The sequence below is a fragment of the Cariama cristata genome, unplaced genomic scaffold, assembly GCF_000690535.1.
Source record: "Cariama cristata isolate BGI_N322 unplaced genomic scaffold, ASM69053v1 scaffold10430, whole genome shotgun sequence".
In the NCBI taxonomy this organism is placed as follows: Eukaryota; Metazoa; Chordata; class Aves; order Cariamiformes; family Cariamidae; genus Cariama; species Cariama cristata.
The window spans coordinates 8,334-25,014 of record NW_009592996.1 but is presented as its reverse complement, the minus strand read 5'-3'; the positions used below and the strand labels follow the sequence as shown (position 1 = coordinate 25,014).

At 38.4% G+C, this 16,681-nt stretch overlaps 1 protein-coding gene across 1 annotated transcript in view; it reads right to left on the bottom strand.

Annotated features, from left to right (window-relative positions):
• Positions 1 to 14,504, bottom strand: part of LOC104166463 (focadhesin-like) — a gene marked incomplete at its 3' end in the record, with an annotated part of 46,140 nt that extends 31,636 nt beyond the window's left edge. Inside the window, exons 1-5 of the mRNA XM_009706437.1 lie at positions 14,499 to 14,504; positions 13,887 to 13,991; positions 13,375 to 13,476; positions 12,724 to 12,854; positions 9,482 to 9,608 (exon numbers count right to left, since the gene is read on the bottom strand). Coding sequence (XP_009704739.1) covers positions 9,482 to 9,608; positions 12,724 to 12,854; positions 13,375 to 13,476; positions 13,887 to 13,991; positions 14,499 to 14,504 — 471 coding nt within the window. The remainder of the gene's footprint in view (positions 1 to 9,481; positions 9,609 to 12,723; positions 12,855 to 13,374; positions 13,477 to 13,886; positions 13,992 to 14,498) is intronic.
• Between the last annotated feature and the right edge of the window lie 2,177 nt (positions 14,505 to 16,681).

Sequence of the window (16,681 nt, the reverse complement as noted above, 5' to 3'; positions counted from 1 at the left end):
CTAAGCAATGACAAACTGCACTCTGATAATTGTTTGGAACAACTAGACAATTTAGCATTTTCAGTGTTAAACGCCATGGCAGATGGAGCTAATTGAAATCTGCAGGAACAACATGTATCAAACGCCTTTTATCCACTACATTGCAGTAACATAATCGGTTTTGTACCACGTATATTTGATATGCCAAAAACACCTGCCCTCCATTAAGTCACACACAAACAACAATAGTACTACAGCAATCATATGGTATCTTACACAGTATTCCACTGAGGATTGTCTTCCACACATATTCATATACACTCACAGCATCATATGCTGTAAGTGCAGTATTACTGACATACAGGATCTAGTACTTAGCAGAGTGTTGTGAGTAAATAATATTTCAGTAGTTTTGTCAACACCAAAATAATTCCACTATAAAAATCAATTTAAATGATTGTTTCCTTTCACAAACAGGAAGGATTTCTTTTCTTTATGTATAAAACTTTCATCTTAATGGTAGAGATTATATTAACATACTACTGATTTGAAATCTATTGATACATGTCTATCTTGAGAAGAGGAAGTCCAACAGAAATTCAGTTTTTCAACTGGCTAAAAGAAACAGCCTGTGATTCCAAATAAGTTTCCAAATGCTAAACATTTTATTGAAGAGTATAGGCATAATTTACCTGCAGAAAGATGCATTTTTCAGTACAGCAATATATATATGCCAGCATATGCAACTTTTGACCATTCTGTTTTTGTAATCAATGACTTGCCAGTCTCTAGCACACTCAACATGCACTGAAATGTCTTACTAGACTGCAACTGCCAACATGTTGTCTCAGCCAGGAGCATACCAAACAGAACACACAGTCCCAAAATACAACATGTCTAACAAGTTGTATTACTTGAGAGATTAACTGCTTAGGATAAAAAAGCTGCATCATACTAAACAAAAAATGTTAAGATTACATTCACACTTTTTTGTGGGTCTTTTCAGCCTTTCACAATCAAACGTTTTAATTTCCTCACTCACCACTGCTCAGAATGATACATCATTCTGGAGGGCAAAAGGTAAAGAACAGTATTTTATTTGCTTTCCTGGTATTTGTATTTTGGGGGGTTGTTTTTAAATAAAAGGAGATTCAAACAAAAGAAAGTGCTTCAGCTATCAAAAAATTTTGGCAGCAAAGTTTCAGACTTAACCCTTCATCATAACACTGCCACTATCTGAAGCTCTGAAGTGGTAAAAAAAAAAAAAAAGATTCTTTGATTTGGATGAGGTCTTGAGGTAGTGGCCAGGCACTGAGACAAAATCCCAGATGCATGATATCAGCTAGTAGTTCAAAGTTCAAAGGTGTGCAGTTCTAGTCTTAGAAACCTTGTAAGCTCAAAGAACTGAAGGCTCAAGTCTTGCAGAACACTGAGATGCTGGCAGGACTGTGCAACATAAATGGTCTTAACTATAAGACCGAAAAAGGTGTTCTTGTCTAAGGCATGCTCCTGTCTTCTCAGTATGTGGCACTCTGGACCTCTACTGAACACAGGATCATCTTTAGCACAGTTCTATTAAATAGCTGTGTATGAAGCTAAACAACACAGTTAAGAATCATTGTAATTCTCCAAAGCCAGCGTTTTCTCAGGTGAGACATACTATTCTGGCAGATAGTTAAAAAGCTCTGTATTGAGGAACTGCTCACATTTCTAGGATCCATGACCACATTGGGAACACAGTGTTCTGAACTGAAACTCCACTTCATGTTCAATTTGACACTGACATAAACAAGCATCAGCCTATATCAAACCCTTTAGTCAATGAAATCACAAAACTGCACAGACATTATCATGGTTTGACTAATAATATTTTCAGTTCAGCGGTGTTTTAGATAATCACATTCAGAGCCACTTAGCAAAGTTCTTTCGGTGTGTCTGACAAAATTAAAACTCTCATACTGGATGACAGTTCTGATCTTTTAGGAGCACCTTTAATTTGATGGAAATCCAGCAACTTATGAACAACACCCAGAACATTTCTGCTCATGCAAAGAATACTTGTAACAGAGTTCCCAGTCTAAAGCATATAGTTCTCTAAGATGTCACTCTGATAGCTGCCAGTTCAAACATGAAAATTTAATTCAATAATCCAACATCCAAGTGTCAGATCTGAAAAAGTCTCAACCAAATTCTGGTTCTTCACAGTTAAGGTGGGATGTTTGAAAAATTGCATTGCTGCATCCAGAAATCATAAAATACTACCATTTTGGAAACTGTAACTCTTTAAGAATGCAAAACCGAAAGTTTTCTAAAAACCAAAAAATAACGTGGAAATGGTGCAGGTGTATGTTTCTATGTTTCATTTCTCATTGGATGTCTTGAAAACAAACACACATCCTTCAAATGCTTACGTTCTCACCTGCTACAATATAAAGCACATTTACTTCACATGCTTCCCAACAAAAAAATAACACATCGCCCTAGCATACTCAGCCAATAGCACAGGAGCTTGAAGGAAGTCACTTTTTTCTCATTTTAAATACTGCGGGTATTAGGAGAGGAAGAAATTTTTGTTGTTGTTGTTTTTCTTACGAAAGGACAACAGAACCAATATGAATTCATTCAGGTCGTTAAACTCTACTTCAATTTTAAATTAGGACAGAAAGCAGCCAAGAACAGGTTTGGAAGTAGAGATTTGTTAAGAGGCATGTGTGTGTGTTTTTTATTTTAGCTAAAGAAGTGGTGCAGCTTGGAATATACCACAACTAAAAAACTTTTGCTAAAATCTGAGAAAAGAGGAATTTACAGTATGTCTCACCTGTCCAAACAGTGCTGACAACTAAACACTTGTTTTTGAAGTAGATCTCATATGGCTTAAGACTGAATACAGAGGATATTAAAACCATTACTGAGCATAACTGTGCACTCTGGCCTGTGATTAATAGACTTTGTCCTCACTTCCTGTAACATTAAGTAAAAAAATACGTTTTAACTCTTAAAAGGTTAAGACTGTAGAATTCTTTTGGCTCCTCTCAGAAGGAATTTTCTAGACTCATAACATAACAGTAGTCCTACAGAAAAACTACTACCAAATGAAGTACTGTGAACCAATGGAGCAGGGGGATAGAAACAGTGGGGAAGACACGAGAGCGGTACAAGCTCTCAGTGCTTCAGGTACAGCACATTTTGTTTTACATTTGTGTTTTCTTGTTATTTTTAAATTTGTTTTAAAATAGCAAGCTTACTGCTGGACAAAGCACTGACTGGAAACATAATTGCTAGAGGGGAAAAAACTAAAAGCTCAGTTTTACTGATGTCAAGGAGAGAAAAACCACTCTTGATTCAGGCGACCTACTGCCCTAAGAGGACGGGAAATCATGGGAAAAAAATAGGGAACACCACAACTTCAATCAAATTTCACTTCTGATCTGTGGGGGAATAAGTCAGACAAACACATCATTTTAAGCAGTATTTCCTCTGAGACAAATATCCATTCATACCAAACCTCAGCAAGATTGATGCACTAAGTCCACCACAGAAACCTTGATTCAGAGAATAACGTAGGTTGGAAGGGACCTCTGGAGGTCACCTAGCCCAACCTACCCCAAAAATGAGGGTCAACTGGATTAGGGTACACAGAAACTATTTCATTTGCCTTGTAAGGAGAAATGGTGGTTTTTGCAGTTGTAAAATAATAGCTGCAAAAATTGCTTGTAACATTTCTTAGCTCTTTACGGCTGTTTGGGTTCACCTTTTGATATCTGCACGTAACACAACCTCTTCCAACGAAAGCAAGTTGTAAGATTCCTCTCCTTTTGGGTGGATCATGGATCACAACACTTGCATTAACAACAGCTCTCAAGCCTTTTGGTTGTGATTAGCATAGCTGATCATTCCCTGTGATCACAGTGCTGCAGTCATCATTTACATCCTATGTATTTTCTATCCCAAAAGAATGTATCAAATGAGAAAAGGGTTTTTCTTCTTGATTTTTTGAAGTCAAGACATATTTATACTGCTCAAAAACTTCTGGCACTCTGAAAAAATGACTTAGGCAGAACTAGGGTCTTCAAATAACCTACACAACACAGCTGGGAATGGGTCTCATTTAATAGCTCTCTAAACAACTCTATCACCTCTTAGCAACCTTAATGTCTCTTCCTAGAGTATGCACAACAGAAAAAAGGGTATGCCAGTACATTTGCAATTCTTATTAAAACAATCCAGCATGTTCAGCAAAAATATAAAGCAGATTCCTCAGGCTGTCACTGTCCCAAAATGATCCTCAGGTAGCTACTCTTGAATTATTTGTCTTCCTTTCTAGCTTTTTGGTAAAACCTTAAAATTGAATCAGCATATCCAGACAGTAAACATGCCAGTAACTAAGTCAATATATGGTATTCAACATTTATTGCAGAGCAGCTCCAGGCAACCATCATAAAAGATGTAAAATTCAGAATCTCCCCTAAACTACAATTAGGATAAAACCTACCAGATTCTTTCCAGAACATGTAATTGCAGCAAAACCCATCAGACACAACGTCTACTGCAAAGTGTTACACTTAACAGCCAGGTACAGAAATACCTGCAACTTGCAAAATGTAAAGGGCATAGCATTGCTTTGCGTAAGTGCTACACACTGTGATTGACCAATAAACGCCTACAACAGAAGAAGGCTCAGATCAGAAAGATGATGTGCCCACGAAGCTCAGAGAATAATGCGGTGTGGGACTAACCACAGTTGTTGCAAAGAAACTGACTCAACACAAAGAGGACCTTTGTTTCGGATATACAGCTATAAACAATTCAGTGGATCAACTGACAGTGTAAATGTTTCTCCCAAGTTCATAAAAAGAGTGTGTACATGTCCCTGAGTCAGTCAGATCAGCATATGGGGGAATGAATACGTGACTCAGCCCAACACAGAGTATAAAAACTAGACAGCCAACTATGAAAACTAGACAGCCAACAAAAGAATTTTGAAGACAGCAACAGGCTTGAGCTGGCTTCAACCCACATACTCCTTCCTGGCAACTGAGAATGCTCAGCATTGTAATGGTGAGCATATTACAGACACCAGTTATGGGAATCGCATTGAACTGTGATTGAACTGTATATTGCAATTGCTATATTTTGCTAAGTGTAACTCATATTTATGTTGTGACTTCTGCTGAATCAGAAAACCTATGTAACAACTGTCTTCACATAAGTAAATTATGCATTACATCCTTCATGCACAGAGTATCTAAAGTAACCTGGTCAGAGAGTACTGGACTCTGACACACACTGTGATAATGAAAAATTACCCTGGCTGCCCTGTGACATTTGTAGACAAACATGATCTAGGAATAAGTCAGAGTAAATAAAACCATCTTGTCTTCAAAACACATTTTGCCCAATACTCCAAAACCAGCTGACTTGATAATATGATGGTGCTGCAGAAGCAGAAGTGCTACTATTAACCCTCAGTACTAACAGCTGAATCACTCCTCCATGCCATTTCCACAGTAAAAAGTTTGGCCATAATCCTTCTGTCTACAGAGTATGACCACATTCAAATGCAAAATGCTTACGTTGAAATTTCAGCTACAAAAGGGGAATTCTTTTTGTGTACTACAGAGGTAAGTTTTCCAGTTTCTGCTAACAGATTATAAGTACTTGGAGCATAAGTTTCCTTACTTTATTTTGTCTCTGCAGTGAATCCAACAAGAAGTTGAAGACCAAACAGCAGAATTAACATGCAAGTTAAAAGCCACTGTTAATGTTTTAAACTACGAAGTTTAAGAAAACATTTAGTAAAATTATAAGTCATAAGGTATGCTCTGAAGAAAATAAACTTTTCCTAACCTTAGAAAAAGCAGTAACTTCTCCATATAAAATATACTGATGAATTTAGTCTTCCTCAAGCTATTAAGTGTCCCTCAAGCTATCACTATATACAATTTCTTTCAAACAGTGTAAGAGTACTAGCTATCTTATTAGCAAAAACAGAAGACAAGGTTAGAATTATGTTCCAGCCTTGAGAAAAGAAGCAAATGAAGTGTCAAAATACACAAGATGGCAAAGCTTGGGAAGGCAAAAACAGGGGGAGAAAGAGAAGAAAACAACATGGTAACACCAGATAGACTACACTAGTATGCCACACATCCTAATCAAATAACAGAAAATGAAGTTTTTTCACTGCAGTGAATGTTTCCAAGATGAAGAGAGGTTGGGTGCAGAGGCAGGTGCAGAAGGAGCAACTGTTTGTGACTAGATGACCTTTAAAGATCCCCTTCCAACCCAAACTATTCTATGATTCTATGATGTAACATAATGCATTCATAAGAGGAAAAATTAAGTTTACATCGCCACAATATCTTTGACATTTCCAATACGAGAAATTGCACCAGTGATGAACATGCACTGAAATGGATTTTGGTAGCTGACTTGAAAGTAGAACTGGTAACAAGATTTTCATTCCATGAGGGCATAAATCACACAGTTCAGACAGAAAATAAAAAAAAAGCAGCAGCAGCACTTTTAGGAGCAGTAGCAGGTAATTGGGAAATCAAGTAAAATGGCAAATACTCTGATGGTGGGTGTTCACCAGATCAGTTAGACTGAATGCAGGTCAATAAGGTTCCTAGTCAACTTATTTTACTCACTCGATCAGTATGTGGAAAAACCTTAGGAAAAACCTATAGAGCTCATCCTGGGAGCCTGGCAGCTCCCTTCAACAGCACGTCTGCACAGGAAAGGAGTTGCACCTACACTACTGGCTAAAGAGTTTAAAGGGAAATTACTATGTTAACTACATACAAGGCCAAGGATATAAAGTAAGGCAAAAGGAGGAGTAAATCAGATCTGAGAAAGTGAAACTGGCAGAAACTTGAGCCCAAGAAGAAGGTAACGATCCTCTGATACCATCCCAACACAAACCCACCATTTTGGGAGTACAGTTTTTAAGTGTACACTGTTTAAACAACATCCAGCATTGAAATTCCTACTAAATGTTAAACTCAATCAATGTAATTTGTTCTCACACAACTTTTCAGTTCATTATATTACTCTGCTATGCTGTTTTCTTTCTGATCAATGAAATAAATAAATGTGGACTGAGGGAATAAACAGCAAAAACCCACTTCCACAGAAAACCTGGAAAGGGGTTTTACATACCATGCTTAGCATTATTATTCTTGAGTGTTTCTTGGCTGGCATACAGCACTTGATACATGAAATCAATTAGATGCCAGGATCGATGGCCTGACAGGAAGTACACTGGCTTCTGTTGAAATCACTGGGAAAAAAAAAGATGAGTATTTGACCAGAAACAAAAAATGTGCTCTGGGAAGAACCATATATATTTCACATTTTTGATGTGCAAGTCACTGTGTACTATTCCTTAAAGGTCTTTTGTTATACCTACTAAAAAAAAAAAAAAAAAGGGGCGGGGGGGGGAAGTAGGGCTACTCTTTCTTGTAAGCCCCACAAAAGCTAAGCTAATACTCTTAATACTATTCATGTAGTATGTACTTTGGGTAAAGCCATTACTTCTACACAAAACAGTTAACTGCAGTCAACAAAAATGGAAAACCATTCTTCTGTAACATTCAACAATAACAACAAAAATGTTACAGCACGCTTTATTATAGCATTATTTTTACAAAGGAGCCTTTCTGAGAGTCTCAGAACTCAGGTTTAACAAAGCCCCATGGTGTATAAGGGATCCATCATCACGTGTCAAAACTATACATATGAAAACTTATTTTGTTCTGATGCAGAAGCTGACTGAAAATTAGGAGCTCACTAAAATCCTGCACCTAAGCAGCTGCACATGGAAAAGTTCAAAGAGATTGAATCCCTTTCCTATGGTTATCTATTGAGAGAGTGGCAGAGAGAGGAAGCACCAAAACAAAACCCTCTGACCAACCTCTGTGATTATGCCCTTCAAGGTTTCTGCACTGCAGACTGGAGTCTAAATACTAAATAAGGGACAGACTGCATTACTTAATGCAATACCCAGTTTATCGAACCACAAGAGAAATCTCTATTAAAGTTTCAGTTATACCTAGGTGGCAGATCTGGTCTCCCAGAACATTACACTGGCATGAAATTGGGGAAACAAAGCAAGCTGAGGAGAGCCTGTAAGAATTAGAACAGAAAAAATTGGTACCTGTCCACAAAGGGATTCTTTACTTCCTTCCTTCTATCCTGAGTACTTGGAGTTGTCTCAGCCTTCCGCTTCTCAACAGTGGTACAGTACATCTGTTCTCAAATGAGGTTTTTATAGTAGGATGTGACATTTGTCATAGGTATAGTTCCTGCTTTTTTGCAGGAAACAAAGTCTAAATAGAATCCAGCCTGGGAAAACACTGTTTAAATACTGAGACTAGCATTCAAAGAATCTTTCTGACTTTAACAACAGACAAACTCCATACCAAAAGCAAACACAGTAATTACCCTGAGTAAACTGGTTCTTAGTAGCCACTGTCTGAAGCTTTTTAACTATAATGAATACCAATGTCTATGGACTGCTAACCATTTACTAGGTTGTTCTTGAACTGCTGACATAATTTCAAATGTATAACGTGGCAATGGCTGGACTTCGTTGGACTGGCCTCACTCCAGTAAACACTGCACTAGAAGTGAATAAGTGGATAAATTTAAAATTGTTCTTTGGCAGAGAATGGATAATCAAATATTCCTTCAGGCTATCATTAGTCGGCTAACTCAGATGGCCTGCATAGTCCACAGCTTGTCTATAGAGTGGTGCACAGCATGTCTGTGCCTGCATCACCATCTCTGAGATGTCACTGTGGAAACAAAGAGCCTCGGTTCCTAACTCAAAGCTATCACAGCATCACAGGACAATTTGGGTTGGAAAGGACCTCAGGATATTTGTAGTCCAACCTCTTTCTCAAAGCAGGGTGACTATGAGATTAGACCCAGTTGCTCAGGGTTGTATACAAAAGGAATGTGAAAACCTCCAAAGATGGAGACAGCATAACCTCTCTGGGCACTAAGTTGCAATGCTTACTTGTCCTCTTCATCAGTAAGTAATGAATGCATTAGAGTAAAACAGAAGCCTACCCCTTACAAGCGATTTCATTCCTTAGCAGGTACACTATGTGAATGAGACCCAGCAGGGCAAACCAGTAAGAAGGTACCAAAACTGAGATTATTTACATACTTTTCAGCCAACCAGAATTATGTGCCAAACAGCTGTTCTTTTGAAATCTGAAGGGAAAATGCACGAAAGGATGCCTTTGAAACAAACTGCGAAGCTGACCTAAAATTCCAACCCATGCACAAAAGGGCTGAAGTGCTGTAGCAGAAGTTCGCAGTACAATTTCTCAGGAACAATTAACTGATGTTGGAAGAGAGAAGTTAGATTTGTCAGAAGAAAAAAAAATTCTGCAACAATCCAACGTACTCTTAAAAAAACCCAAGCTAACTACGGAAAAAGCCCATGATCCACAAGCAAAACACGACACACAGGGACAAGCCAATTTAACCTTACCTCAGCCTCACAAAGTGCCTGAAGACCCTGTAACACTATGGCAGCAGGTGAAGCTTGATCAGGTTTTGTGCATTCATTTAATACCTGGGAAATTGCAGCCAACATGTCTGCTCCATGCTGGTACGGTCTAAAGGAAAAAACATGAAGATACAAGGCAATATTTATCCATACACACAAGCTCTATTCTATACGCAAAAAATTTATTAAGTATTTATGAAAGGAAGATCATGCTTGATCAATCTGATCTCCTTCTATGACAAAGTGACCCGCTTAGTAAATAAGGGAAAGGCTGTGGATGTCATCTACCTAGATTTTAGTAAAGCCTTTGACCCGGTCTCCCACAGCATCCTCCTAAAGAAACTGGCTGCCTGCAGCTTAGATAGGTGGACTCTTCGATGGGGAAAAAACTGGCTGGATGGCCGGACCCAGAGTTGTGGTCAATGGAGATAAATCCAGTTGGCGGCTGGTTACTAGTGGTGTTCCCCAGGGTTCAGGTTTGGGGTCGGTGCTGTTTAGTATCTTTACAGATGATCTGGATGAGGGGATTGAGTGCACCCTCAGTAAATTTGCAGATGACACCAAGTTGGGTGGGAGTGTTGATCTGCTGGAGGGTAGCAAGGCTCTGCAGAGGGACCTGGACAGGATGGATAGATGGGCCGAGACCAGTGGCATGAGGTTCAACAAGAACAAGTGCTGGGTCCTGCACTTTGGCCACAAAAACCCCATTGCAGTGTTACAGGCTGGGGGAGAGTGGTTAGAAAGCTAAAAAGACCTGGAGGTGTTGGTCGACGGCAGGCTGAACATGAGCCAGCAGTGTGCCCAGGTGGCCAAGAAGGCCAACAGCATCCTGGCCTGTATCAGAAACAGTGTGGCCAGCAGGACTAAGGAAGTCATCATCACTCTGTGCTTGGTCCAGGTGAGGCCCCACCTCAAGTATGGTGTCCATTTCTGGGCCTCGCACTTCAAGAAAGACACCGAGGTGCTGGAGCGAGTCCAGAGAAGGGCAACGAAGCTGGTAAAGGGCCTGGAGGGTAAGTCTGAAGAAACTGGGATTTAGTCTGGAGAAGAGGAGGCTGAGGGGAGACCTGATCGCTCTCTACAACTACCTGAAAGGAGGCTGTAGCAAGGTGGGGATTGGTCTCTCCTCCCCGGTAACTAGCGATAGGACTAGAGGGAATGGTCTCAAGTTGCGCCAGGGGAAGCTCAGGTTGGAGATTAGGTAGAACTTCACCGTAAGAGTCGTTAAGCATTGGAACAGGCTCCCCAGGGAGATGGTGGACTCACCATCCCTGGAGGTGTTCAAAAAACGTTTAGATGTGGCGCTTCAAGACATGGTTTAGTGGGTTTAGCGGGCATGGTGGCATTGGGTATACGGCTGGACTTGATGATCTTTGAGGTCTATTTCAACCACACTGATTCTATGATAGTCTCAAACTGCACCAGAGGAAGTTCAGACTACAAACGAGGAAGCATTTCTTCACAGGAAGGGTCATTAGGCATTGGAATGGGCTGCCAGGGAGGTGGTGGAGTCACCAGCCCTGGAGGTGTTTAAGAAAAGACTGGATGTGGCACTTAGTGCCACGGTCTGGTTGACATGGTGGTCTTAGGGCTAAGTTTGAACTCGATGATCCCTGAGGTTTCTTCCAACCAAATAGATTCTGTGATTCTATTGGTTTCATTTAAATGACAACTAGAACAGACTAAAGCTGGGAGGGAAAAAAAAGTATGCAAGGGAGGACATGCTAGAGAGCTCTAAAGGCTGAGTGACATGGAGAATTAAATCAGCAGGCATCATTGTCCAAGTAAAAGATCATCAAGTGGTTAAGCTGTGGAAGTTTTCGTCCAAGAATGTTATGTATGCTAAAATATGACATCATTCAAGGTGACTGAGAAGGAAAATCCACATGTGCTATTAAAGACACTATACTTTGCTTCTTTGTTGCAGTTTTTTATAAGTACTCTGTAAGTTTTCTATAACTAAGTATTCTATAACTAAGTACTGTGTATTGGTGGAGATTATGTCAGCAAAAGCCTATTGGCCCCTTTAAATCAGACAGGAACATTTTTCCAATTTTTTTTGCTGCTGCAATGTCATTTGTCTCTCCTTCAATGACTGCATGAGCTGCTTGTTTGCTTTCCAATCTTTAAGCATCAATTCAGCTTTACAGGAAGGTAGTGCAGGAGGTGTCAACTGCTGATTTAGCAGTTCCTCATACTGTTTCTATAAGAACTTGGGGTAAATAGCACCTGTCTAGGTGATTTATATGCATGGAACATTCAGGCTTCATCTATTTGCTCTCACTTTCCTGCAAATAATTTCTAAATGCATGAAGAATGTGCGTACACCTGAACGCTAACTACACCACGTAACTGCAAAAGAATATTACAGCTGTATTGAGATTTATCTCTTGCCTTTCACTTTTTTTTTTTTAAATTTCTTGAAAAATGCTGTTTAGCAAAATTAAAGAAGGTTGAAGAGGTAAAGGAAAGGGTATTTTCCTGAAGAGTTTAGGGTTTTTTTTCAGTTGATCATTGAAAGATACATGGATATTCCCAGTTGTAACTGACCTTTAAAGTAGGAAAGTGAAAAGTAGAACCCAAAAGATAGGTAACAATAAGAAAAGATGGTATTGTGCACATAAACCCAGGAAGTAACTGATAATGTGTTTAAAAATAATCTTTACAGGAACTGTAAATTATTATCAAGTACTGATATTCATGGATTGTTAGAGATGGAAAGGATCAATGTATCAACTGATCAAAGGATCAATCAGTTACACTTGTACAACTGTGTTCTGTGGTCAGTATCATCTCTGAATAAAGACCAGTATTTTGCATGTGACAAAATAACTTCTCAGAAAAGAACCCCATCTTTCTTTGAACAGCTCAAAACATAGACAAATCATTAGTTGTTTCTTCTAATATTTCATCACTCTGTTTTTATAATTTGGAAGTCGTATACTTTAAGTTTCTCCTCTGGATCAGTACCGGATGCATGTTTGTTTCAGGGTGAAGACATTTTAATTTTAACATGATTTAAATATGCTTTCTATGAGTTACAATAGAAAAACCCAAAATTTACTAGCTGCTGAGATTAGCAATGCTTGAGTCAGCATCTCATACAACTGGAAAAATATTACCCACAATCAATATAACAGAGTAGGTAAAAATAATTACGCAGCTCTTCTGAAAAAAATTGTTTTCCCTTACAAAGACATAAGATGGATAACACTTGCACTTACCTCTCTCTACATATATCTCTTATACAAGCAGCTTTAGCAATCAGCTTTTCCCATTGAGCATCTTTGTCAACAGACAAAGCAGGCGTATCAGACATCACCAAGAACTTCTGCAATTGTGGGTAAATTCGATCCTAGAAAAGATTATTTAAAAATTATCATCACATCTACAAAAGTTGGTGACAGGATTTCCAACTGCTAGCACCTCTACGTGACTTCTAAATATCACTTTTATTGCATCCTATACTGTGCTTTTCTTCGTTCGTGGAATCTAATGCTGCACTAAGATCTAACTGGCTTTTGCAGAACAAATCTCTTTCTGCTACTTTAGAAACAGAAAAGCAAATTACTGCCATGTAACTAATGTCTTGTCCTTACTGCACGTTATGAAAAGCAGAAAGCTGCTCTTCAAACAACTTATTTTTCCTAATTCCAGTCTGACACCTGATGAAAAGCAGGTTTCATGAAAGACATACTACTGAAATTTTTCACTAAATCAGAATCAATACAGCCACCGCTCCCACCGTTTACTTTAAACTGCTGGTAATGAGATACTAGTATAAGCAATGTTCCACAATTAATTTCCTTCCTTGGTTAAAGGTAATGAAGTTTTTCAACTCATTTATCTTACTGACACTACAAGAATTGTCTAACCTGTCTTTCCCATAAGGATGTCATCAGCCGCAAGGTAATTGCTCTAAGCTTTGGCGTGCTCCCCAGCATTTGTATGGCACGTAGAATCTGAGCTACACAAACCTGAAAGAAATTTTTTAACCAAATGCCAGTGTTATTTTTTATGTCCAAGAACAAAGACTAATCTACAAATCATTATTTTACAACCAAGTACAGCAAGGAGATAACTGTCCAACTGCAATGTCAGAAAGAAACCGGAAGTAATTTTCTGAAAAACTTTACTGCATGAGTCCAAGACTATCTTCTTATGACATATATATAAAATGATGATACAGTGCAGACAATAAAGCATAATGTACATTTCACTCTAAGACAAATGTCATATTCCATCCAAAATATTAGAAAGCTATGCTGAAGCTTACAAATCAGTTAATTTAAGCAAGTTACACATTGCTCAGTCTAAATAATTTTTTATAAATAAATGATCTCTTATTGATACAGTTTTTGTTTTACTAAAAATTTTTCATTCTGACCTTGTGTACACCCAGTGTAGGCAATGTATACAATATATCCTTGTAAAGCGCAGGCTTCAAAGGCCTTCCCAATTTAAATATCAGAACTGGTATCAGATTTGGGACCTAAAATAAAACAAAACCAGGAAATAAACTGGGTTGCCAACATGGTGTCTTACATAAGACAGTGAACTTTTCAGAACATACTAGAAACTTACCTTTTTGCATTATTTTTTCTGCGAACAGGAAAGAGAAAGGAAAATTCTATAGTCTGTAATTTCATAGGACTTATTTCTTTTTAAGCTATCATCTTAAAAGCACCTTGTTATGCATGTTCTACTGTAACCACTGCAATAATCCAATTTCTACAATTCATTTTCACTTTAACTTCCATTACAGGTATGCTGAAAGGAACATGCAATTGAAACTGGTACATTAAAATACATATTAAATCAATGAAGAAACTATTCCAATTCAGTTCTGTCATTACACAGGAATTCTGATGATGCTGCTATCATATCCCACAAAGTTCTCATCTAATACAATATAATTTACTGCATTCTTTAATATATGGTACAAAACTTCCAGAGAGTTGTCCCTGAAGTGACAATAAAGGAAAGGAAACCAACTTACCTGCATTCCCCTTTTATTTAGATCAGATTGTCAGTATTTTCATACCTGTAGATCCTTCATTTTTTTCTAGTGCTCATTCATATCACTATGTTGTAAAATTAAATCTACCCATGATGGTCTTGCTTTTTTTCCCCACTTCATTTTATGGATACTTAAAAGTAATTACAGAGCACTAGTTTTACATTCTGCCTTTATACAGTAGTAATGGTTTTCACTTAGCCACATGGGTTAGTCTTCCACAAATAAAACTTGTGTTAAAAGATAATGCCATTCCCAAGAACAGAAAAGCTAATTAAGAAATTTGGTATTTAGCAGTAGGTAAGTAGACACATCTATTTTTGAGCCTTCTGGCTTTCAGAAAATTATTTTCTTTACGTGGTAAACAGAGTATAGAGTTCTCCATTTCACTTCTAGTGTTTATCTGTGGAGCGAGTCACTCTTGGAAGAGTTTTTTAGAAATTTTAGAAAACTCTTTCAGTAAGTCCAAGATTGGAAGCTTAAAGCAGGAGAACAAATGTGTATTAAATCCCATACATACTGGGCTGAGCTAAAAGACTGAGCAACTCTCAAACCCAATGTTTACAAGATTGGATCCAATCTTTAATTCAATCTATAATTCAGCAATCTTACACCTCTAAAAATTTAACCTGGTAAAGCTGACCCCTTATATGTATATGGGTGGTTTGTACATACAGCAGTTCAAAAAACTATTAATGGGAAATTCTGCTACAACATTCTCTCAAAATGCATCTTTACATGAGTTGATGTCTTCAGATGATAAAGTTTTTCACTGAACAAAGGTCTGTCTCAGTCAAGAGAAACTACAGAGCAAGAATAATGAATAAAAATCCAGAAGCTCTGGGATTTTGCATACTTCCCTCTGTAATTACTGGTTTCAAACTACAGACCCCCAAAAATACTATTTGTTCTACAACACATCACTGTCTTTACAGCTGAGCAATCCAAATTCATGCTTCCAGAAACTTAAAAACTTTGTTCTGGAATCTATATTTAATAGATAACAAATTAACTATAATACATTATTTTTTCTGGTTTTCCAACTACTACTAGACATCTTGAATAGAAAAAATCCCTTTATAAACCAAAATTTCCCCACATTTTTGACTAATTGACTAGTCTCCCTCCCACTCTCTACGTCCTAAGGTTGTGCTCTATCAACTGTTGTAGAGGTAGCCATCATCCCATCAGCTGCCTAGACAGAGGACTGGCTTTACTGTAAATCTTTCAAAGCAAAATCAATAAAAGTGCCTGAGAATTTAAGGTAGTATTCATTTGAGCAGATTTTCACACTCAGGAGCACTTCCAACGTAAGTTTAACAGTGCCTTGCTTTCCCATCTGTTTATTCCAAACTGAAAGCATCTTCTTAGCTAGCACCCTCCCTCCCCTTTCTTTCAGATCTTTAGACTGAAGACAAATTGGGCAGTTTTCCAGCTTTTGTTGTGTGCTGGTTTCAGCTGGGACAGAGTTAAGTTTCTTCATAGTAGCTAGTATGTGGCTACGTTTTGGATTTGTGATCAAAACAGTGTTGATAACACAGGGTTGTTTTAGCTGCTGCGGAGCAGCGTCACACAGCATCAAGACCTTCTCTGTTTCTCAGGCTGTCCTGCTACCAAGTAGGCTGAGGGTGCACAAGAGGTTGGGAGGGGACACAGCCGGGACAGCTGACCCCAACCGAACAAAGGGATATCCCAGGCCACATGATTTGGTGCTCAGCAATAAAACTGTTGAAAGAAGGAAGGACGTTCAGAGTTATAGTGTTTGTCTTCCCAAGTAACTGTTACATGTGATGGAGCCCTGCTTTCCCGAGATGGCTGAACACCTGCCTGCTGATGGGAATTAGTGAATTAATTCCTTGTTTTGCTTTGCTTGTGTGCATGGCTTTTGCTTTATCTATTAAACTGTCTTTATCTCAACCCACGGGTTTTCTCTATTTCACCCTCCTGATTCTCTCCCCCATCCCACTTTGGGGGAGTGAGCGAGCAGTTACGTGGGGCTCAGCTGCCCACCAGGGTTAAACCGCAACATGAACAAATTAGATTTTTTTAAGTTATCTTTAACATAAAAACTGAATGGCAGACAAGCAAAATAGAAATAGGTATCAGAGATACAAATGAGGTAGGATCTGTCAAGCTAAAACTTCATATAAAGCACAAGTATTTCA